General features: G+C 53.6%; 3 protein-coding genes and 1 non-coding gene across 13 annotated transcripts; 3 read left to right on the forward strand and 1 right to left on the reverse strand.

The window, feature by feature from the left end:
- Positions 1-1,898: 1,898 nt before the first annotated feature.
- rpl18a (ribosomal protein L18a) lies at positions 1,899-5,503 on the forward strand. Of its 2 annotated transcripts, none has more exons than XM_061761782.1 (5): positions 1,899-2,053; positions 3,876-4,055; positions 4,933-5,062; positions 5,131-5,240; positions 5,366-5,503. In XM_061761782.1, the coding sequence occupies exons 1-5, from the start codon at positions 2,036-2,038 to the stop codon at positions 5,456-5,458; spliced, it is 531 nt and encodes a 176-aa protein (XP_061617766.1). In that variant the 5' UTR covers positions 1,899-2,035; the 3' UTR covers positions 5,459-5,503. The 2 variants fall into 2 exon arrangements, with proteins under 2 accessions (XP_061617766.1, XP_061617765.1); XM_061761781.1 differs by lacking the exon at positions 1,899-2,053 and adding an exon at positions 2,230-2,259.
- On the forward strand, positions 3,670-3,802 carry LOC133472305 (small nucleolar RNA SNORA68). The gene has a single exon (XR_009786674.1). It is a non-coding gene; the product is annotated as a small nucleolar RNA SNORA68 (small nucleolar RNA).
- A 1,328-nt stretch (positions 5,504-6,831) lies between the features above and the next one.
- Positions 6,832-18,604, forward strand: xpot (exportin, tRNA (nuclear export receptor for tRNAs)). Of its 5 annotated transcripts, XM_061762626.1 has the most exons (26): positions 6,832-6,991; positions 7,969-8,119; positions 9,639-9,721; positions 9,793-9,849; positions 9,937-10,006; positions 10,080-10,298; positions 10,427-10,611; positions 10,684-10,852; positions 11,650-11,883; positions 11,959-11,997; positions 12,074-12,136; positions 12,194-12,318; positions 12,389-12,533; positions 12,609-12,728; positions 13,227-13,321; positions 13,799-13,868; positions 13,945-14,183; positions 14,510-14,795; positions 15,247-15,436; positions 15,504-15,620; positions 15,688-15,803; positions 15,880-15,927; positions 15,999-16,070; positions 16,892-16,948; positions 17,316-17,358; positions 18,466-18,592. In XM_061762626.1, the coding sequence occupies exons 2-25, from the start codon at positions 8,060-8,062 to the stop codon at positions 17,340-17,342; spliced, it is 2,886 nt and encodes a 961-aa protein (XP_061618610.1). In that variant the 5' UTR covers positions 6,832-6,991; positions 7,969-8,059; the 3' UTR covers positions 17,343-17,358; positions 18,466-18,592. The 5 variants fall into 5 exon arrangements, with proteins under 5 accessions (XP_061618610.1, XP_061618612.1, XP_061618609.1 ...); XM_061762628.1 differs by lacking the exon at positions 17,316-17,358 and having other exon boundaries at positions 18,466-18,604; XM_061762625.1 differs by lacking the exon at positions 18,466-18,592 and having other exon boundaries at positions 17,316-17,649.
- Positions 18,420-21,999, reverse strand: rtcb (RNA 2',3'-cyclic phosphate and 5'-OH ligase). Of its 5 annotated transcripts, XM_061762669.1 has the most exons (12): positions 21,798-21,997; positions 21,495-21,573; positions 21,335-21,402; positions 21,081-21,180; positions 20,852-21,008; positions 20,613-20,769; positions 20,294-20,453; positions 19,770-19,945; positions 19,490-19,678; positions 18,897-19,007; positions 18,648-18,767; positions 18,420-18,574 (listed from the first exon to the last, which is right to left on the reverse strand). In XM_061762669.1, exons 1-12 carry the CDS (start codon positions 21,888-21,890, stop codon positions 18,467-18,469), a joined length of 1,518 nt encoding a protein of 505 aa, XP_061618653.1. In that variant the 5' UTR covers positions 21,891-21,997; the 3' UTR covers positions 18,420-18,466. The 5 variants fall into 5 exon arrangements, with proteins under 5 accessions (XP_061618653.1, XP_061618651.1, XP_061618652.1 ...); XM_061762667.1 differs by having other exon boundaries at positions 18,648-19,007; positions 21,081-21,211; positions 21,798-21,999; XM_061762668.1 differs by having other exon boundaries at positions 21,081-21,402; positions 21,798-21,998.
- Positions 22,000-22,162: the final 163 nt, after the last annotated feature.

Genomic DNA, 22,162 nt, shown 5'->3' on the forward strand with positions numbered 1-22,162 from the left:
AGTACTTACAGGAAAGAGATTTTGAATGACTACATTTGGATTTGTGACGTCTTAACAGAATATTAAATTCATAATAAAGACTTATTTAGTCTTGTTGCTGTCATTATTGAAGAAACCAAACTATACATTTTTTTCCAAAGAAGCGTTAAGTCAGTCAGTATTATCAAAAATCAACCATCTTTCCAGAATTTGTTAGGATAGGGACATTGCCAGAATAGGTGTACGAGTGTTTCAGGGGACATTTCATAAAAACGAACAATCAACACAAATGTCTTTCTTAGGTTGAATTTGTTCCGAAATGCCGAGTAATTTAAGAGCTGTACAATAGCGTCGATTGATCGGTTGACCAGAATCATGTTATTTTTAAAGCGGTTTGGGTGGAATAAGGATTTCTTTTTAAATATGTCAGCTATTCCAAATAAAACATTAACAGAGGGTGGATTCTGCTTATAAATGAAAGACCAAGCTTAAAGCATTTGTATGCGGGAGTTGGATCGGGATAGGACGATGACGGATACAAGCGACCGAAATGAGCGAACGGCTCTACGGGTGAGAAGCTCGCTCGTCCGGGAGATGCGGCTCCTCCGCTCGCTCGGGCATCGGAGGTTGGGTGCCCTCTGGACGCCTCAACCCAACCCTCCCTGGTGAGGCGTTCTGGTCCGGTTCCGCCAGGACACGTCTCCCAGCTGGTCTGGGAACGCCTCGGGATCTCCTCGGATGACCTGACCAAGTGGCTAGTGAGAGGGAATTCTGGGATTCCTTGAAGAAGCAGAAGAAAATGGATGGAAACATGTCGATCTCTGTAAAAGTACAAAGTTAAGCCCTCCAATTTGAGAACAGTCACGAATACATGTGGGATTGCACAAAAATGGTTTTATCCAGTTGATTTTCAAGGTATTATTTAGGGTAGTAGTATCAAAGTTCAAGCCAGCAACCTCATCGGTATCCATCCATCCATCCATCCATTTTCTGAGCCGCTTCTCCTCACTGGGGTCGTGGTCGTGCTGGAACCTATCCCAGCTATCATCGGGCAGGAGGCGGGGTACACCCTCAACTGGTTGCCAGCCAGTGGCAGGGCACATACGAACAAACAACCATTCGCACTCACATTCACACCTACGGGCAATTTAGAGTCTCCAATGAATGCATGTTTTTGGGATGTGGGAGGAAACCGGAGTGCCCGGAGAAAACCCACGCAGGCAAACTCCACACAGGCGGGGCCAGGGATTGACCCGGGTCTTCAGAACTGTGAGGCTGACGCTCTAACCAGTCGGTCACCGTGCCGCCCCTCATCGGTATTCTTGACTTTATTCATATAAAGGGTCTTATTTCTCGACAACAATTTTAAAAAGCAGCTTATCAATGTAGTACAAGTAGCAAGCTAGCTTTTTTATTTTTTGTTATTTTTATTAGCAATCTTTGTGTGTTTCTTTTAATTGAATAAACAAACAATACGTCTTTGGCTTTACCTTTAATCTTATACCTGTAACTGTGGGGGACGTGACGTATTTTTGATTGGCAAATGTTGCCCGGGGCATGATGAGGAAGCCCACATCATTTCTAGGCAGGACACGCCCCACTGCAAAATGATTGGCTCCTGCGTCGCGGGGAGGACAGGCTAAGCTGTTGACGACACGACTATCCCAAACATGTGTCATATTTGTAGGAAATAAAAACGGAAGTTTATTTTGGTTATTTCTAGGGCTAGGGTTGGGTCTTAAGGCGGTTTAGGGTTAAGGTTAGGATTAGGGTGGGTTAGAGTGAGTGGGAAACATGAACGACGCCACAATCTTCTTTTCCGCCTGGAAGCAGGAGGACGTGTTCATCTTGGGATTCAACAGCCAATCATAGTGCAGCGCTGCGTGTCCTGGAGCCAGTCATATTGGAGCAGGGCGTGTTCTGTCTCGAAACTACGTGGGAATCCGAAAGACGCTCCCCCGGGTGGTTGCACCGGAAGAACCGCCCACGCCACTGCCTAGACGTGCGTAGTTCATTACGTCACTTCCTCTTTCTGTGTGGCTGTGATCGAGACAAGATGAAGGCGTCCGGCACTGTACGTACAAATGTTCATTTACGACTCACCGGCCGACCAAACGCGAGGTCCGCCTGTCGATGTTGTTTGATAACCAAGCGCGCGTCTTATTAGTTAGCGCACGTGTGTTCAAACTTGCTCCTCAGTGGACATTTTCAGCTTTTTCGTTTCGGTGTTTTCACTTCCAACATGGCGTCACCGTCGGTGTCCACATGGTGCCGACGAAGGTACAAAAAAGTTCCCGTAGTTTTGCTTCTATGACTTCCAAAAAAATGCACATTTGTTTTTTCGGCTAGAAAAAACCAGGCCAGCTCGAGCTAACTGAATGGTACGGAAGCTAATGCTGCTAACAGTTACGTTGTATTTTCCTTCACGTTCGTAAACGTGAAAACGTTTTGAAAGTGAGTATTAGCCAACCTTTATTGAGACAAGGCCCAGATTTCACATTTTAGAAAAATCACCACCAAACACATTAATGTCCAACAAAGTACACTCACCGAAGTAAAGTGGTTGGTGATTTTGGTAGAGCATGTAATTTGTCATTTTTTGCCTAATTGGCACTATTTTTGCACTGCAAAACCGCTACCAAACTCTTATGCTGACTTTTTAAGTTGTCTTGATTTCCTTTTTGAACTGTGCTTAGGTACATTTCCTGGAACCCCTTTTCTTAGGTTCAGTTTAGCTCTTTCCCCCAGTTGTCTATGTGGAAAGAAAGTTGCAAAGAAAGAACTTCAGCGCTGCGTGCACGACAAATGAACATCTCCAATCTTACGTTTTCTGCTCCTCATTATACATTGCAAGCATTGATGGATGAACAGAGACCTGTTGTGATGTCGTTGAGCGTTTCCCAACCTTAACTGAGTCAGGCGCGAAATTTAGAAAAGTGTCACGCCACCGAACTGCAAAGTGTGCAGCACTAGCGTAATAGCGAGATTGCTTAAGTCCTGTTTACCTTTCTGTCACAATCAATAATAATGATGATTAAAAAAAAAAATTAAAAAAAAAGCCTCAAAATGTTTTTTTCTTTTTTTTTTGTCAGTGTAGATTGTTCATCATCATCGAGCTCATATATGTCAAAGTCAGGCCCGGGGGCCAAATTTGGCCCATGATGTCATTATATTTGGCCCGCAAGACCATATCAAATGTGTACTAGAGCTGGCCCGCCAGTATATAGCGCACGTGCCACTAATATTCCAAATCCCAGAATGCTTTGCTAGTGTGTCGGCCCATCAGTCGAGACCGCCGAGCGCCCCTTCCCGTACTGTTGCAGTCGTTAGCAACTATGCTACCGGTCTCCCCTTCCCGAAAACGGTTGACTTCCAAGACGGGTGAGAGGCAGATTGTCTGTTCGCAAAAGTTGAATTGAGGCAACGAACGTACGAAAAAGAGTCACAAAGCACTGGCAATTATGCTGTGAGGTTAACGATGTACCGAAATAAGCGAGCTGAGGGCAGAAGAGTGTTGCAATGTGCCGGAGGTATTGATGGATGGCGCATTTGCAGTGAATCAATGTTTTCTGTTTTCCGCGGGACGCCTGACGATTTGCGGTTGGGAAACGCTGCCGCCGTGTCGAGCGGGGGCCATCTCGCCGTTTGTTGACGACGACGACGGCTCCGTGTTGTGATTTTTGCAAAACGTCCGCAGCCAAACCCAAAGGTCGCACTCTGCCGGTGGTGCGACCCAGTCAGGCGTGCGCACAGCGAGCGTCGGCCTCGTCGCCTTCCGCCGCCGCTCCGGTGCGGCCGGAAGTGAATCTGAGGCCGCACACGTCCCCGTCGCGTCATGCCGCGCGCGCGTCTTCTGTGCGTCCGTGCGCGTGACTTGTGTTTTGCCGGCGCTCCAGCTGCGAGAGTACAAGGTGATCGGGCGTCTGCTGCCGTCGCCCAAGAACCCGACGCCCCCGCTCTACCGCATGCGCATTTTTGCGCCCAACCACGTGGTGGCCAAGTCACGCTTCTGGTACTTCGTGTCCCAGCTGAGGAAGATGAAGAAGGCGTCCGGGGAGACCGTCTACTGTGGCCTGGTACGTCCTCGTCGTCATAGCGGCGACCGCTCCTTCGGAAAGCTGGCGTGAACACGTGTGCGTGCGTGCAGAAATACATTGTGCTTTTTCTGCTCCCTTTCCCTCCCTCGCCTCGTTTCCGCCTGCGAACATCCCTTTTGCCAAAGCCTGCTTTCTTTCCCTCCATCCCTCCATCTTTGACCTGCTCGTCCTTCTTTTAGTCACTGTCGCTTCCTTTCCTCGTTATTTTATTTTTCTTTCCTTTTCTGACGCTTTGTTGCCTTTTGTTCCTCGCTTCCTTTGACCTTTTCCTTTTTTTTTTTTTTTTTAACACCTGTATCTTTCTTTGTGCATCCTTCTGTCTTTTCGCTCGAGTCCGTTTTCCTCCCTTAGCTTATTCCTCCCACCTCGGACCTCCTCTTTTCGTCCTTCCTAATGTCACTTTTCCATCTGAATTTCTGTACTTAAACCTGCTTTCCACCTTTTTTGCCCTTCCCTGCAGCCTTCCTTCCTTGATTCCATCCTTGCTTCCTTCCCTTTGCTTCAAATGTCCTTCCTTCCCGTCGGGACGACGTTTTCGATTGCTTGTGTTCAGACAAATGTTTTGTTTTGTGTTGTTTTCATCCGAGGTAAAGAGAAGTTCTTCAGCCGTCGACGAAAGCGTCAGACAACTAAGAGAACTTCTTTTCACCCCCTCTCCAAAAAAAAAGCAACTTGTCGTCGGAACACAAGCAATCGAAAATGTATCCGACAAAGTTGACGAGGAGCTCTGTCAGTCTGCCTTCGTGCACTTTGTTCCTGAGCCAAATGGTTCGCATTATCGGCGGGCCAGCGTAAAACGCAACTTCAGCGTCGAGTTATTTTTGCCGTGTGCGAACGTGACAAAGTTGTCCTTCAGGTCCACGAGAAGACGCCCCTGAAGGTGAAGAACTTCGGCATCTGGCTGCGTTACGACTCGCGTAGCGGCACGCACAACATGTATCGCGAGTACCGGGACCTGACCACCTCCGGAGCCGTCACTCAGTGCTGTGAGTCCCGCGCCCCCGGAACTCCCGCCCCCGCTTTCGCGCGTCTCTGATCGTCCGTCTCCCCGCAGACCGCGACATGGGTGCCCGGCATCGCGCCCGCGCCCACTCGATCCAGATCATGAAGGTGCAGGTGATCCCCGCCAGCAAGTGTCGCAGGCCCGCCATCAAGCAGTTCCACGTGAGTGTCGCCGTCGCGTTTTTGCCAGAGGCGGGCCGCCCCGGTCTCGCGAAAACCCGCCAGATGAAATGTCCGGCCGGGTTTCGTTTCCCTCGACTGACCCGAATGTGGTTGTGGTCCCGCAGGACTCCAAGATCAAGTTCCCGCTGCCCCATCGGGTCCTGCGCCGTCAGCACAAGCCTCGCTTCACCACCAAGAGACCCAACACCTTCTTCTAGACTCGGCGCTCCAAAGACAAATAAAGTTGTGCTCCTGCTTTGGAACTTGCCTCATCCCGCCTCCTTTTTCGGCCAATCGGTTTGAGCGCCGCTTGCGCCGGTTTTCCATGCGGTCGGTTTTATCGGGGGACTTTTATTATTATTATTCGAAATGTAATTGTTGATGCTGGTCTCGCTTGAGCGCGACGACCGCTGGGCTCGAGGCGGACCGACAGACGTCATTTGCGGCGATGAACGATTTTGACTTCAACGAAACCGAAATCAAAGTCAAGCCCGGCCCAGAATTGAACCCGCGACCTCGGCAGAGCGGGAGTGAAGTCGGCCTCGAACGAGAATTGTGCGTGGCGACGTTGGCGCCGCCAAAATCCTCTCGGAAATAAAACACAAAACATTGGAAAAAGAAATGGTACGTCGGAGGCTTTAACAAAGTTACATTTGATTTATTTCACACAGATATGACAAAAATGTCGGCCAAACCGGTTGCATTGTGCCAGGTCTTTTTAGCACGAAGGCCGACGGGGGGCGAATCGGAAGACGACCAAATAACATTTTAACAGCGCGTGTCATCGGGAAGTGTGACGCGTGTAAAAGCGAACGACAAATCCGAATCCGCTTTAGTGACCAGAATGTGGTAAGACACGCAAGGAATTTGGCTGCGGTCGTTGGAGCCGCTCTCGTGCGACGGCCAGAACATTTCGGACATTAAAAACAACGAGGAGGAGGAGAGAGTCACTGAGCAATGGAAGTGGAGCGCCGGTGTGGTGATGCTTGACGATGTCGTCAGGGCAATTGCGCAAATGGCGCTCGTGCGCTTTCAAGTGACGACCGGTGCGACCGATTGTGCAAATGGTGCAGAGAAACAACAATGCAAATAAAACGGTGAGTGGACAATCAAGACTGACATTCAGGACAAATTAAGAATGCCGAATTCAAGAAAATGTCCTTCCTCTGAGTTCACTGCTTGCATTTGATGCCTTTTTTCTTCTTTTCTTTGCGGACTCTGTGAATCAGTCATCGTATTTGGCCAAACTCCAACACGGCAACGAACGCGCACTTCACCAAACGGCGAGTCTTCTCACGTCGTCCGTGCACTTTTGTCAAAACAAAGAAGTCGCTCAATCTCATCTTGACTTGATTTTCTTCGACTTCTTGGTGTCTCAAGCGGAAATTCAAGTCCCACTCCGATTGGACTTCTTGCTCTGTGTGAGTGCTGGGATGATGATGATGATGATGAAAATCAAATAGACAAATATCATTTATATTTGGTATGTAGTATTAATACACAACATATTTGGATGTATTCATAATATGTACCAGTAGGTAGCGGTCGTGCGCCGAAATCGCTTTTTGCCAAGCGTCACGCATCGCAAGCGAAGAAGAAGAAGTTGGTCTTCCGGGTCGCTGAACCGGAAGTGAAGGGAGCAGCAGACACGCCGCACGGCAGCAGCGAAGCACGCTGACGTTTGTGCACTTTCTCCAGCCGCCGCGAGACGCTCGAACGCCGCCGAGGGAGACGAAGCTCGTGAGAATAAGGTCAGCTTTCACACCGGAGCCGTCGCGTGTTTTTCAGCCACACGCCGAGCGGACTTTGCGGTCCGAGGAGGAGGACGGAAATCACGCGTCGCAAATCCATTTCAGCCTCTCAACTGTAAATATTCTCCAATTTCTGTCGTCCGCCATGAAAGCAGACTGAAAAAAAAACCAACATGAACAAACATTTTTCTTTTATTTTAGGAAACATTTTTGCCGATTTTCGGTCGGATGTTACGGAGCACCATCGAAACTGAATCATCATCAATTTATCTTTGTGTATTTTGGAAGTGTTCTGTTTTTGTATAGCTGGATTTTTTGTAATAGATCCCATTCATCGATGAATTGAAAAAAATAATCGACAGATTAAAAGAATCGTCATTTGCAGCCTGAGTTGAGAGGCTGAAATTGGACCATTTTTACTTCGACAAGGTCTCCCAACGATTAATCGATGATCGTAATAGTCATCGATGATTTTGGTGATCAATGAGTTGTTAGCGTTGAAGGTGTTTTCAGCTGCGTTTCCTCTCGCCAGCCAACTGGTGAGACAATGTTGCGCCATCTGCACGATGAGATGAGCGGCGCTAATGTCAACGACACATTTTCTGCTGTGTCAACAACAAGAACAACACAAATCGACAGACAGCACCGCAGAAATTTGAAGAACGCGACCCTTTAATACATTTTCATTGATTGATTGTCTTTATCTCTAATGTGTATGTAAGCCATTAAAAAGTAAACATTGTGGAGTAAGATAAAACAAAGGCAAAAATAGGCATTCTGCAAATAACTCGAACTCGAAACAATTTTCCAGAACGTTGTAGAAAGATTTGCTTTGGCGCACCGAAGGTTGGCAAAGAGTGAGGAATCTCTTCTGGCGAGAGTGAGCACGGTTTGTTCAAAAAGAGAACAAAAAAAATTAATTTTTTCGTTTTTGTGTGTGTGTCTGTGTGTGTGTGTGCGCCGGCGTTGCGGTCCAGATGGTAGGAAGCCGCGCGAGGCGGCCACACAGGAGCGTAGCCCGAGACCGCGCGAGCTAACCCGCCGACGGCCTGCCGGTCTGTCGCCGTCATGGACGAGGAGGCCCTGCTGGGGCTCGACCCCAACGCCGACGCCCCCTACCGCCAGAGGGTCAGACGCACGCACGCACGCACGCACTTTTCACACAATTGTCTGGGTGACCTCACGATATCAAAATTGGACAAAGCAAATCCAGGAAGTGTGCTCGAAGAGGGTCAGTCGAGTGTCACGAAGGCACGAGTTCATTTCGATGTTTGCGCCCAATGCGACGCCTCTCCGATGACTTCAGTACAATTTGTACTTTTTCATATGTGACCCGGGCGTCTTTGCGATGCGGATGTAGATGGCATCCGTCTTGGACTCGCGAGTCGCGCGCATCCGACCGAAGCGGCATCGAAAGGCGACAAACGTCGCAACTGTTGGACAAAAGAGACACGCCACAAAACGGCGGATGAAGTGACGGAAAAAAGATGCTTTACAACTGACAAATACAAGAAAATGTTGGCTGCCGCTGCAAAAAAACGGGCCAAGCACGATATTCTTTGAAAAAGTGGCGATGTGAAATAATCCAGGGTCAGTGTCGGGAAAGGTCATTTTCTTCATTTCATCGTTCCCAAAATGAACTTTGAAATGAAAATTTCTCTGCCCCCAAAATGTCGCCGACGGGTTGATTGCCCTGGAAATGCCGGCGTTTCATTTGGGCCATTCAGTCCACACGAGTTGCCGGCTGCAGCGTTCCAGCTCCAAAACGTGTTTTCTAAAAAAAAAAAAAGAGGAATTCAAACTCAAACAGGACTTTTGGCCCGAAAGCAGCGCAGTGTGACAGGAACGACGGCGAAAGGACAACGGTGACTGCCTTTCTCACGGTTCTGGCTGACGGAATGATGAGAAAATATTTTCATATCTACTCTTGCATGACCAAACAAAATGAATTCCATCACCATCATCATCATCGCAGTGTTTTAAATGATACAAATAATCCGTTTCCGAGGACTCCACGTTGACGATGATGTACATTCCCAGTGTCCCTGAACGCACCGCGAGCACTCCCGAGTTTGAATTCTGAAGAGCGACATGGGAAATGCAGCAGGTGCACATTCTTCCTCTGAGACGTCCAAACGGCAAAAATCTCTCGCGATTGGTCCGTTTTAGTCACTCGCTATGACGTAATCGCCGTTCCTGCCGGTTCGCGTAGCGCCTATGCCGCCGCCTTCTCCATCGATTCTGCGCCATCATTAAACGCATCATCTGGTCATCGAGGTCCATTTGTTGGAGAAGATTCTGTTCCACGGTCGCCGTTGTTGTTGCTTCGTTCCTTGTTGCGGAAAGGGACGTCAATAGGCGGGCGTTAAAAACGCAGAGGAAACGCCACCCTGCGGCGTCCCGGCCGATGCTCGCCGTAGCGACATCCCCGAATTGCAGCGCACTTTCCAAACAGAGCCCGTGGCTTGCGCTCGAGCGTAAAGGCAAACTGCGTGCGGGATAGCCGCAGCGACGATAAAGAAACCTCGACTTCTCGGGTTTGCGTGATGTCGCCGGCGAAATCGTGCTTGTTTTGGGGTTGAAGCCAAAATCTTATCCTGCGTGTGAGCGGAGCTAAAGCTGAAGGTGCGGCGTGCGTGTCCGTCAGGCGATGGCGTACTTCGAGCAGCTCAAGGAGTCGCAGGACGCATGGGAGGTGTGTGCGCAGGCCCTCGCCAAAGGACTCTACAGGTCAGCGTGTGTGCGTGGCTGCGTGTTGAGCGGCAGTGAGTGGCGTGATGACGTGTGTGTTTTGTTTCCAGTGATGACCACGTCAAGTTTTTTTGCTTCCAAGTTTTGGAGCATCAGATCAAGTTCAGGTGAGGCGGGGCAGGGGGCGGGGGGGGCGGGGCAGGGGGCGGACGGGCGTCTTTTGACCTTGGACGTCCTTTTTGTTTGCGCGGCAGACACGCGGCGCTGAGCGGCGGTCAGCGGCAGCTGATCCGAGAGACGCTGATGAAGTGGCTTCAGAATCAGGTAAGTTCTGGCGCCTCGCGAGCGCTCGCCGGCACCGGCGGCGAGCGCTCACGGCGTGCCGGTGCGGGCGCAGCTGGCGAGGACGCACCCCGAGAAGATCTTCGTCCGCAACAAAGCGGCGCAGGTGCTGGCGCTGACCTTCGTGACGGAGTACCCGGCGCTGTGGCCCGAGTTCTTCTTCGACGTCCTGGCGCTGATCGGCCTCAACCCGCACGGCGTGGACATCTACCTGCGCACGCTCATGGCCGTCGACGGCGAGGTGGTCGACCGAGACGTCCTGCACGCGCCCGAGGTACGCCGCGCCGCTCCTTCCGACTTTTACTCGGACCCCGGATATCAGCCGTATTGGGGGGGGGGGGCCGATATGGCGTGCGGACGCGTTCTACCGAACGGACGGGCCCAAACGGGTGTGTTGTCCAGGAGACGCGGCGCAACACGCTGATCAAGGACGCCATGCGGGAGCAGTGCATCCCCAGCCTGGTGGAGTCCTGGTTCCAGATCCTGCACACGTACCAGCTGAGCCACCCCGAGCTCACGTGCCAGTGCCTGGAGGTGGTGGGCGCCTACGTGTCCTGGATCGACCTCGGCCTCATCGCCAACGAACGGTCGGTCGCTCGCTCGCCCGCCCGCCGCCCGCCGCCGCCGCCTCGTGACCCTTTTCGCCGGCCGCGGAGCAGGTTCGTGGAGCTGCTGCTGGGCCACATGTCGGTGGAGGAGCTGCGCGAGGAGGCCTGCGACTGCCTGCTGGAGATCGTCAACAAGGGCATGGACCCCGTGGACAAAACCCGGCTGGTGGAGTCGCTCTGCCGGCTCCTGCGGACGGCCGGCTTCTTCTACGTCGAGCAGGTCGGCGCCCGGCGCGAACGTGGAATCCCGCCGGGGAATCCTTTCCGTTAGAAGTTGACAACATTCGCTCCTCACGCAAATTGTGAAATTGCGACGAAATACGGCAATTCGGGTGCTATTTCATATTTTTCAGAAGCAGACAACATTCATAAATTCATCCAAGGATGTTGAATGTTTGAAATGAACCCAAATGTTCAACAATTGTTTTGGGATTTTTATGACTTTTACAAAAAATGAATTAGCCCATTGTTTCTCGAGATACATGCAAGTGAAATTTGATTCATAATTCCATCGCAATTTGTAAAATAGTTTATATTATTTCTAATTCACCAACTGTTTGCCAAAAAAGACAAAATGTTCAGCAAATTTGATCACTTGAACAGAAAATAACATGAAATCAATGAATGAGTCATTCAAAATGATTTCAAAAACACATTTGTAAAGTAGTTGACTTTCTATTGTTTCCAATGAAGTCAACAATTATTGCCCCCCCCCCCCCCCCCCCCCCCAAAGCAGATGTAAAGTTCTTATTCCAATCGAGGGAGTGAATGCGCCAAATATGACAGGATCGTTTGGAATGTTTCCAATAATAATCGCTGCATCAGATGCGACGACATTTTTTTTTGTGTGTGTGTTCGCCTCGCTCGCGTGAGAGATTGTAAATAATAATTTGCGACGACTCGGCTGAGTTGTGATGACTTGAATTGTCAAGCGTCCCATATCGATGATGATGATGATGATGATGATGACGATGATGATGATGATGAAGACTTGCACGGTTGTCGTCGTCGTCGGAGGAGGACGTGGACTTCCTGGCCAAGTTGTCGCGGCTGGTGAACGGCATGGGCCAGAGTTTGGTCCTGAGCTGGACCAAGCTGGCCAAGGCGGGCAGCGCCGAGGACGCGGGCGCGGCGCTGGACGCGCTGGAGGCCAAAGTGGCGCCGGCGCTGCGCCTCCTCGCGCACCCCGACGACGACATCTCGGCCAACGTGGTGGCCTTCTGCTACGAGTACCTGCACGTCCTCAAACAGGTGGCCCGCCGTCACCGCCGCCAGCGCGCCCGGGCGCCGCCGCCTCTTCTTCATCTTCTCTCGTTTCCTCCGCAGCTGCCGGAGCTCAGCGACGGCCAGAAGAGCAACGTGGAGGTCAGTGTGCGTGTGCGTGTGCGCGTGCGCGTGCGTGTGTCGGGCCCCGAGTCAGCTCGCGTTTCCCCGTGAGCAGGCGATCATGCGGGCCGTCATCAAGAAGTTGGCGTACGACGACGAGTACAACTTTGACAACGAGGTACGTTCGCGCGGCGGCGACGCGCGGCGCCCGAGTTGACGCGTGCGTGCTCGTCAGGGCGAGGACGAGGCCATGTTCGTGGAGTACAGGAAGCAGCTGAAGATGCTCCTGGACCGTCTGGCGCAGGTTGCCCCCGAGCTGGTCCTGGAGGCCGTCATCGGAGTCTTCGGCGACGCCATGCGGTGAGAGGCCGCCGAGCCCGCGTCTCCGCCGAGCCCGCGTCTCCGCGCTCACGTCGGTGTGGCCTGGCAGGAAGTGGCGCAGCGCGCCCTTCGCGGAGGTGGAGGTGGCCGTCCGGCTGCTCTACATGCTGGGGGAGGCTCTGCCCGCCTCGCACGGGGCGCACTTCTCGGGGGACGCCGTCAAGACCGGAGCGCTGCGGGACATGATGAGGACGGTCAGGAGGCGCGCCGAACGCTCACACCCGACGCGCGCGCGCGCGTCCCTTGAGCGTTTGCTTGCGTGCTTTCAGTTGGTGACGTGCGGCGTGAGCGGCTACCGACACACGTCGGTCACGCTGGACTTTTTCGAGACGGTCGTCCGATACGACAAATTCTTCATCGTGGAGCCGCAGCACATTCCCGACGTTCTGGTACGGAAAAGTCGAGGCCGTCGACCGGTCGCCAATGACGTCGTCGGAGTTTTTGGATTCGGCGTCGTCGTCGTCGTGTGGCTTCGGAACGCCGACTCGGCGAAAGTCCCACCGGGGTCTTTTCGGATTGATTTACGCTTCGCTTTCCTCACTCGGCGAAGTCGCACATCGACAAAGAGAAGATAGTGGAAGCAGGATCCATTTGAGAGCTTTGGACGGATCGCCAAGTCTTTGCCAGGAGGGAGGAAACGGCGCCGAGCCGGCGAAGCGCCTCTGTCCGTCCGCCCGTCCGACTGCGCTCGCTCGCGGCAGTCAGTTTCTGCCTTTGCTTTTTCTTTCGTTTCGTTTCGGCCTTTTCTTTGCGCTTTGCGCCGTAAGTCACAGAGGAGATCTCCGGGAAAAACGCGTGATTGGCGACCGGTCGACAAGTCGAGCGGCGGACGTTCGCGCGTGAGCCCGACCCGGAAGTCCTCACGCTCCCTTTGTGTTTCGTGTCAGATGGCGTTCCTGGACCAGCGAGGACTGAGACACGACAGTCCCAAAGTGCGAAGTCGGGCGGCCTACCTTTTCTCCCGCTTCATCAAGACGCTGCAGTGAGTTCCTCCGAAGACGACCCGCGGCGTCACGCGATTTGCCCACCAAACGACGGAACCGGCGCGTAAAAAGCACCGGAAGGTTTTTGTCCCAGGGGTTGGAAACGGCCTTTGGGGCGACCTTTCTGCGCGACGGTTCCCGTCCAAAATCCGCTCGGCTTTCCGACCCCGAAGCCCTTCGTCGTCCGAGCGACGAACGAACGAACGAAGCCTTCCGAGACCTGAAATTCCGCCGTTTCCCGGATCCAAAATGAGGCTTTTTGGACAATTTTCAAACCGGGACGCCAACCGTCATCGCTTCTCATTTCCCACGCTGCCGTTTTGTGACCCACGCGGACGGGTCGGAGCGCAAAACGGCGCCCGCTCGTCGGCCCCCGAAGACGCGCGCCCTCGGGAGTCGTCTTCGATGTCGCCGACCGCCCCCGTTTGCGTTTTTGGGGACCCTTCCAGCGTTTTTGTTTTTGTCGTTTGTTTCAGCAAACACGTGACGCCGTTCACGGAGGACATCCTGACCCGGATCCAGGACCTCGTGGAGCCGGCCCCTCCCGTACGTAAGCGCGTCCCGCCGACTCCCGCCGCGCGCCCGTAAGCCGTCGGGTGTTTTTTTCCCTTCCTTTTTCCAGGGCAAGGCCTCGTCGGCGCCGCTGACGGCCGACGACCAGCTGTTCGTGTTCGAGGCGGCGGGCGTGCTGATCGTGAGCGGCGAGAGCGCGCCCGAGAGGAAGGAGGCGCTGATGCGCGGCCTGCTGGCGCCGCCGGTGGCCGCCTTCCGCCCGCTGCTGGACGAACTCGCCGCCGAGACGGACGAGGAGGCTCAGGCGGCCGTCGCCGACCGCCTGAGCCACGCCGTCGGCTTCGTCAGGTGGGGGCGACGTTTGCCTTTTTTTTCTTTGCCCTCTCTCCTTTTTCATCTTCTTCGCTCCTACGGTGGAAAGGTTTGCCGCCTCGCCTCGTCTTGGCCGTGAAGTCGATTCCCGAGACCTTTCCGATGAAAACTGGTTTCCATTGCGTCTTGTCGGACTCTGTCGAGACGGCGACAAATGAACGAGTTCCATTTCGGAGTCGTCGGTTCGCTTTCGTCCCGATTTCTCTCTCCCGACGGCGTCTTTGTGTTCTGCCTCCCTCTCCTCCTCTCCCATGCTGCCCTTCTCACGCCGCCGCTGTGCCCCCCCCCCCCCCACCCCGCAGCCGCACCAGCAAGGCGTTCAGCAACAAGCAGACGGTGAAGCAGTGCGGCTGCATCGAGGTCTACCGCGACTGCCTGCGCGCCTTCCTGCCGGCGCTGGGCTGCCCCGTCCAGCGGGGGGCGCTGCGAGGCTGCGTGCGCTCCTTCCTGCACCGCATGATCATCTGCATGGAGGAGGAGGTGCTGCCCTTCGTGCCCGCCGCCTCCGAGCACATGCTGAAGGACTGCGAGGCCAAAGACCTGCAGGAGTTCATCCCGCTCATCAGCCAGATCGCCGCCAAGTTCAAAGTAGGAAACGCTCGATTCGCGACGGTTGAGCCGCGCGAAGCTCTCAAATGGCGACTGAAAACGGGAAGCCTAAAAAGCCGTTTTATCGTCCTTTCTGGCTTTGAACGAGTCCCAATCATTCACGTCCAGAACGGCGACGGCCATTTTGGCGATTTGCTCAAAGGGAAAGGCGACGTTTCCGCTTCCGCTTGCGTTTGTTCTTCGTCTTTTCGAGGAAACGTTGCTCAGCGTTCTCTTCTGGAGTGGAAATCAATTTGTGATGTTTTGCGCTTATTTTGTTATTTTTGTCTTGATATGACGACTTTGAAGAATGTCACGCCGTCCTCGGCTTTTTCTTTCGGCCGAGAGGGAAATGAGTTGAAATGCGGCGCTCCAATAATAACGCAAGCGGAAAGCAAAGCGAGAGTCGCTTCCCGCGGCGTACTGACGGCGTCCGCCGTTGCCACGGCAGCGGCAAGTGTCCCCCTTCCTCCGGCAGATCTTCATGCCGCTGGTGCTGTCCGTCTTCGAGGCGCTGGCGCGGCCCGCCGACGCCGACGACCAGGCGGCCGCTCTGGAGAAGCAGATGCTGCGCAGGAGCTACTTCTCCTTCGTCCAGACGGTGGCCGGCAGCGGCGCCGACGAGGTCCTGGCCGACCAGGGTGAGGGCCTCCGCCGCAAGCGCGCCCGCTCTTTTGTTGCCGGGGGCTGACCGGCTGGCGCGTTCAGGGGCGGAGAACGTGGAGCGGGTGGTGTTCACCGTCATCCAGGGAGCCGTGGAGGTCCCCGACCCCGTGGCGCAGAAGACCTGCTTCGCCGTGCTCGCCAGGCTCGTCGAGCTTTGGGGTGAGACTCGCTCGGAGCGCGCACACGCGCGCGCGCCGACTGACGCGCGCGCCGGCTCTCGTTTCAGGCGGCGAGGGCGGCATGTCCGGCTTCGGCGACTTCACGTACAAACACATCGTTCCCGCCTGCTTTCTGGCTCCTCTCAAGCCGACCTTTGACCTTTCGGACGCTCAGACAACGCTGGTGAGCGAGCGAGCGAGCGTGCGTGCGTTTGTTTGAGTGTCTGTCCCGCTCGATGATGCGACCTGTGACCTTTCAGACTTTGTCGGAGGTGGCCTTGACGCTGAAGAGCATCTACGACAAGCAGGTAAGCGGCGCCGCCGCCGTTTTGTTTGCTCCCCGACTCGGCCGGCGTTTTGACTTTGCCGCGTGTGTCAGGGTCCGGAGCTGCTGGAGTTCCTGCGGCGAGACTACCTTCCGTCGCTTCGCGTGTGTCCGGACGTGGCGCAGGTCAGTCTCGCCCCCGAGCGGGCGCCGCTCGTTCGCCGCCGCTCGCGCTCCCTCCCGCGCCGATTCCCCAATCGGATTTGGATTTGGCAAGTTCACGAAGCCGACGTTTGGGAATTCCGCTCCGTTCGGCCGTAAATAGAAGTTGACTCTCCGCAATATATCCGAGCGAGTGGATGGATGTCAACCGTGCGGAGATAAACGATCGGTCCTTAGGCCGCCTCGAATACGGAAACTCTCGAGCAACATTTCGCAAGGAAATGGAAAGCGCGACGAATGGCGCTTGTGCCGGTGTGGCACCCGGAACCCGATCCACCTTTCCACAAACGCGCTGCGTTGCAGTCGTTCCGTTTGAAGGTGAAAAATATTTCGCTCTCCGAGTCGCTCCGGCATTTTTCAAAACGGAGACAATTGATTTATTCCTCAAAATTGTTTGCCATTACCGCACGCCCACTTTGGCTGAAATGTCGGGGAAATAACTCCATAAATCATATTCGATTCAAAGGTTCAATCAAAACTGAACACTTGGATGCAAACCGATTGTACTCAATCGTGAATTATCTGCAGCCAAACTGGACTTGGGCGGTGATTCTTTTGCATACCACGAGAGGGCGCCGCAGCGCCTCCTCGGAACGCCTCGAAGAATCCGAAATCTGCCGGGCGAACCCAGAAAGACACAAAGTCAACGAGAAGTAGTTTTTGCTCAGTTGGATCGCACCCTTGCCCAAAAAGGAGCAAAATGCGCCAACGGCTCTCTCCGGGGACTTCGGACTCGACGCTCGCTCGCCGTTGTTGACGCGTGTCCCGTCTTGCGTCCTCCTCAGGAACTTTGTCTCGTCCTGCAGCAGCCCGACGCCAAAGTCCTCAAGACCTACCTGAAGGTGAGGGCGACGCTTTTATTTTGTAGTTTTCTTGGCTTTCACGCTGATGTGCGCTGCTACCGCTAACAACGGACACGCGCACAATCCTTTGTAACCGCCAAACGGCTTATTTACGATCACGTATTGTACTTATCCGAAATGTTCATTTATTAAGGATCACGTTTTGACCAAACCCTTCTTTTCACATTATGTGCAAAGAAAGAATTTTATTTCTATGAAATCTGTGTAAGTTGATGCTCGTGAAAGGAAAAAAAAAAAAAAAAAGTATCCGGAGAAATAAAAGCAAATCTGAGAAGGTCAAATCAAAAAAAGTCATTGTGGTTTGCAATCCATTTTATTTGAAGGTCTTGCCCTCTTCCCTCCTCAGGTGTTCTTCCAGCGAGCCAGGCTGTAGCAGGTCAAAGGGCAAGGCAAGCGCGCGCCGACCCGCGACCGGATGACTTGTCCGCGTGAACTCTGAACCTTGCGGAAGCCGTGCGCAGACCCCCCCCCACCCCCCCCTTCTCCTCAAAAGGGCTGAAACGTTTATTCGTGTTTTTATTTAAAAGTGCTGTTTATGCAAATGAGGCGTCCGTGCTCAGCTCCTCGTGTTGGCTTCGAGGACAAATAACATTGACAGCCACTTTTTTTTTCTCTCTCCAACCCGTCAACTTTTTTCTGTTAGCACAAAAAAACTAACTAAATACAATCACACAAAAACACTGTCTTCGTTTCATTTTTCCAAAAAGTCTTTTTCCACAAGCTTCCCTTCGGCCTGAAAGAAAATAACAAAAAAATTCCTTTTGCTTGGAATCAAATCGAGTTTTTAAAAGTTTGGTTTTTTCTACTCTGCTGCTAAAGGTCAAAATGAGTCGGTGACCCGGTCGAGGTTTGCCATCTTTGCGGATTTCCGATGGAACCCAAAAGCCTCGACGCACCGAAGCGCTCGCGAACGACCGGATTTGAAGTCGCCGACGTCGCAGAGTAGTTTCGCCGGTTAACGTTCAACGGCCGCCGACACCAAAACCCAAGCTAGGTTAGCTTGATAAAAGGACATTCTGGACATTTCCTGGGCCGTCCGACTTTTGGCCGACGCACGTGTCGGCCGGCGGGATCCGCCACGCCCGCGTGGACCCGGTGCACGTCGCCCGTGCCCCAGAACCCACGAGAGCCAAAATGAGCCGCTTTGGCCTTTGCGACGTCGTCAGCCAAAACGTTCCCTGGTTTCTCCCCGTTTTGGTCGGTTCGTCAGTTGCTCCATCTGGTAGTTGTGTGCTCGTTCAATCAATGACTTTGTCGTTCGATCGATCGGACGGGGTGGGTGCTATTTATTTATTTTACGTCAATTCATTGGTTAGTTGACGAGTCCATCGATCGGTTTGGTTCGTCAGTCATTGAATTGTTGATTTTAGGATTAACGCCGTGAGTGTCGGTCGGTCACTCGCTTGGACATTTAGTCGAGCGATTGGCCAGTCAGGAGGACACGGAGGGCGTCTTTCACGCAAGTTTATTGAAGGCGGGTTTGCCATTTTTCACAGATCAGCCTTTGATGACGGCGATGGGCCGCAGCTTGACGGCCTTGGCGCTGATGCCGGCGTCGTGGCACGTGTTCACCACGTCCGTCACGTTCTTGTACGACTCGGGAGCCTGGAAACAAACGACGCAAAACGGAACGTCAGGCGAACGGCGGCGGCGCGAAAAGCTCAAAGGGCGGCCCGACCTCTTCCATGACCAGTTTGGGGGACGCCACTCGGATGGCGATGCCTTTGTCGGCCAGCTGGTCCAGCACGTCCTGGAAGTCCAGATTGCGGCGAGATTTGGCCCGGGACAGAGCACGACCCTGCGGAGCGAGCGGGAAGCGCGGAGACGCTTAGAGCGGCGTTCCGGTCGAGCCCCGCCCGCTTCGAACAAATCGCCGTCGGCGGCTTTTGAGATGAACCTCGTGTTAGCGCGAGTCGGAGGCGCCTACCGCTCCGTGGCAGGTGGTCCCGAAGGTGCGGGTCATGCCTCGCTCGGTGCCGGTCAGGACGTAGCTGCACGTGCCCATGGTTCCCCCGATCAGAACCGGCTGGCCCGTCAACTGCGGACGAGCGGGAGGAACCGGGTCAGTCGGGCGAATAGCGGGAAAAACAAGTTAGCGCCTTTTGTTAGCATAGCAAATTCGGATCCGGAAAAAAAGACGTGAATTGAGATCAAAAGTTGGAATCTGTCATTCCCCCCCCCCCCCTCCCTCCAAGACCGAGTGATAACGTGAGTGAATTTGGTTCTTGGAGTCTTCCACTTCGGATACAGGGAAAGACACCTTGTCTGTATTCTCCGAAATCCCAAACTATCGGGTTCTATTGCTGTCGTCATACACCTTTTTTGCTTCCTTTCGCTTTTTCCAAAACAGACGTACTCATTTGGAGATGTCGGATTGCTGCGACGATGCGCCGGCAGGGAAGACAAAAGGGCGTGTTTGTTTTGTTGGCGCTCCAATCCCGATATACAAATAGGCCCCCCCTTTTTTTTTTTTTTTTTTTCTATAACTTAGCGGGAGGGGGAGGGGGGCGGGCTCCTGACCTGGTAGTCGACGGGGATGAGCGGGTGGTGCGGGGGGAAGGCCCGCGTGGAGCCTTTGCGGTGGACCAGCAGGGTGCGCTGGCGCCCGTCCACCGTGTGCTCCTCCACTTTGGCGATGTTGTGCGACACGTCGTAGATGACGTGCATGTCCAGGTCGTCCGGCGTGCTGTCGAACACTTTGGAGAAGGCCTGAAACGACAACGGAGCGCGAGCCGCAAGAGTGAACGACTCGCTTTCTTTCTTTCCTTCGGGCGGGGCGGCGCCGCCGCGTCGTCGTCACCTGTCTGCTGAGGAAGGTCATGGACGAGCGGTTGACCCAGGCGTAATTCCCGGCGGCCGCCATTCCCTTCAGGTAGTCCTGCCCCTCGGGCGACCCGATGCGGGCGCACGCCAGCTGCCGGTCGTTCACCGCGATCTTGTCCCGCTTCATCGCCTTCTCCATGGCGACGAGCGCGTCTGTCGAGTTTTCGAGAACAAAGTCGGAAAGTTACACGAACAAATTTGTGCCTTTGAGGGCAAAAAATGTTGTCAGGTTTGAGAGACAAACAAAGATGTATTTTGTTGGAATAAAAAGTCATATTTGAACAAGTACAGTTAAAAAGAAACTTCTTGTAATAGTAGGCCTTTTATTTCAGAAAAGATGGCGGAAAAAAAATCTCGCTATATTCCAAAAACAAAAACAAGTCCTGTACAAATTTGGGAATGTGTGCATTGTAAAGGACGGGAGGAAAGGTTCGTTCCAAAGGAGCGTCAAAACTTTAAGACCAGCTGGGAAGAGACGAATCCAAATGACGTGAGGCGTACCCGTCGCCACCTGATGTCCGAGGCCTCGGCTGCCGCTGTGTATCATGACGCACACCTGACCCTTGCGGTCCACGCCCATCTTCTTGGCGGCGTAGTCGTCGTAGATCTCGTCCACCACCTGGATCTCGGCGTAGTGGTTTCCCGCTCCCAGCGTTCCCAGCTGAAACCGGCAAACAAGCGAAGCTGAATGTTTTCACCTCCACGTCCCGGCGATGTCTTCCGTCGTCGGGGTCACGGGGTCCTCGCTTGCCTCCTCGAGGCACTCGCGAAACGGCCACCTTTTGCCCTTTTGCCGCAGGAGCGTTCGCGGCGGAGGTACCTGCGGGAGGCCCCTCTTCTTGGCCTTGGACGAGACTTTGTTGGGGTCGGCCTGCAGCATCCTGCCGTACTCCTCGCAGTGCTCCTTGTCCTCGGCCCAGGCGTAGCCCTCCCTCAGCGACCAGTCCACGCCCATCTCCAGCGCCTCCTCCAGGTCCCTGCGCGCAGGCGGACGCGAGCCGCGCTCAGCGAGGCCGAGAGCGGACGGGAATCCCCCCCCCCCCCCCCCCGGCTCCTTACTTGGCCCCCATGGGGATGACGCCCTTGGAGCCGACGCCCACGGGGATATGATCGAAGAGCGACTGCGCCAGCTGCTCCTTGACGGGCTGCACGTCTCGCTCGTCCAGGTTGGTCCTCAGCAGGCGCACGCCGCAGTTGATGTCGAAGCCTACGCCGCCTGTTGCTCGCGCACACGCGCCGTCCCGTTTAGTTTGGTGTTTTTCTCAACGTGCCGGTGCGCGCGTATCACCTGGAGACACCACCGCGTCCGGGTCGTTCATGTCGAAGGCCGCCATGTTTCCGATGGCGAACCCGTACCCCGAGTGGACGTCGGGGAGTCCGATGGATCTCTGTGGACAAACCACGTGTGTGTGTGTGTGTCTGTGCACGCGGTTGCCAGTCGCCAAGGTTACAGGAATCCGCACGAGTTCGACACATGCGAATCGGAGTCACAAAATGGGATCTTTCCCTGTTTCTATATCCACTTGTCTGGCGCATACTCACGTGGACGATCCCGGGCAGCGCCGCCACGTTCCCGATCTGTTTCATGGCTGGCAGGAAGCCGCCCACACCTGAGCAATGCAAACACACACTCATGTTGTTGATTCCCAAAGGTGTAAGCACACACAAACAGATGCTTCCAAAAGATGAACGGCGACTTCACCTCCTCCTCGACACGCATTCCGCAGCTCCTCGAACATCAACTTTTCCAGAGGGTCGTTAACGTAGAAGATTCCTTCCACCTGGAACACACGCGCGCGCACGTGTCACAATTGTGTACGTGTAATCAGTTCAAAGCGATGGAGATTTACAAGTTCCCAGTTAGTTATCCAGTTATAACAAAGTAGTTACAAGCACGATGTCTGTAAGAAGTTTATTTTATGGGACAGCAATCCTACATACTAAAAATAAGTGCGCTGTGGCTAACCAACGAGCTTGCCGACTAGCTACGTTGACGATTGTTTACCTTCATGTTGGGAACAAAACCCTTTTTAATTCTCCAGCAGTTTGTGTCAATCTTGTCCAAATATTGCAACTCGTCGTTGTAATTTCTACTCATGGTGACGGTTCAGATTTCAAGTCCAAATGGATGAGTTTAATGGTGCGTATGAGCGCGTCCGTTGCGTCCGAGTCGCACCAAAAGTGACAATCGACGAATGCTACGGGAAGCCGGAAGCATTTATACTTTACAACACAATAAAGCACTTTGACTCGTCTTAGTGTTTTATTACTGTAACATGTTCAACAAACACAATACGGTGGTGGTCATGTACAAATAACCCTGCTATATTTAGTCTATTATATTTTGGGTCGTTTTGTAAACGTAAGGCG

This window comes from Phyllopteryx taeniolatus, chromosome 22, assembly GCF_024500385.1.
Source record: "Phyllopteryx taeniolatus isolate TA_2022b chromosome 22, UOR_Ptae_1.2, whole genome shotgun sequence".
Lineage (NCBI taxonomy): Eukaryota > Metazoa > Chordata > Actinopteri > Syngnathiformes > Syngnathidae > Phyllopteryx > Phyllopteryx taeniolatus.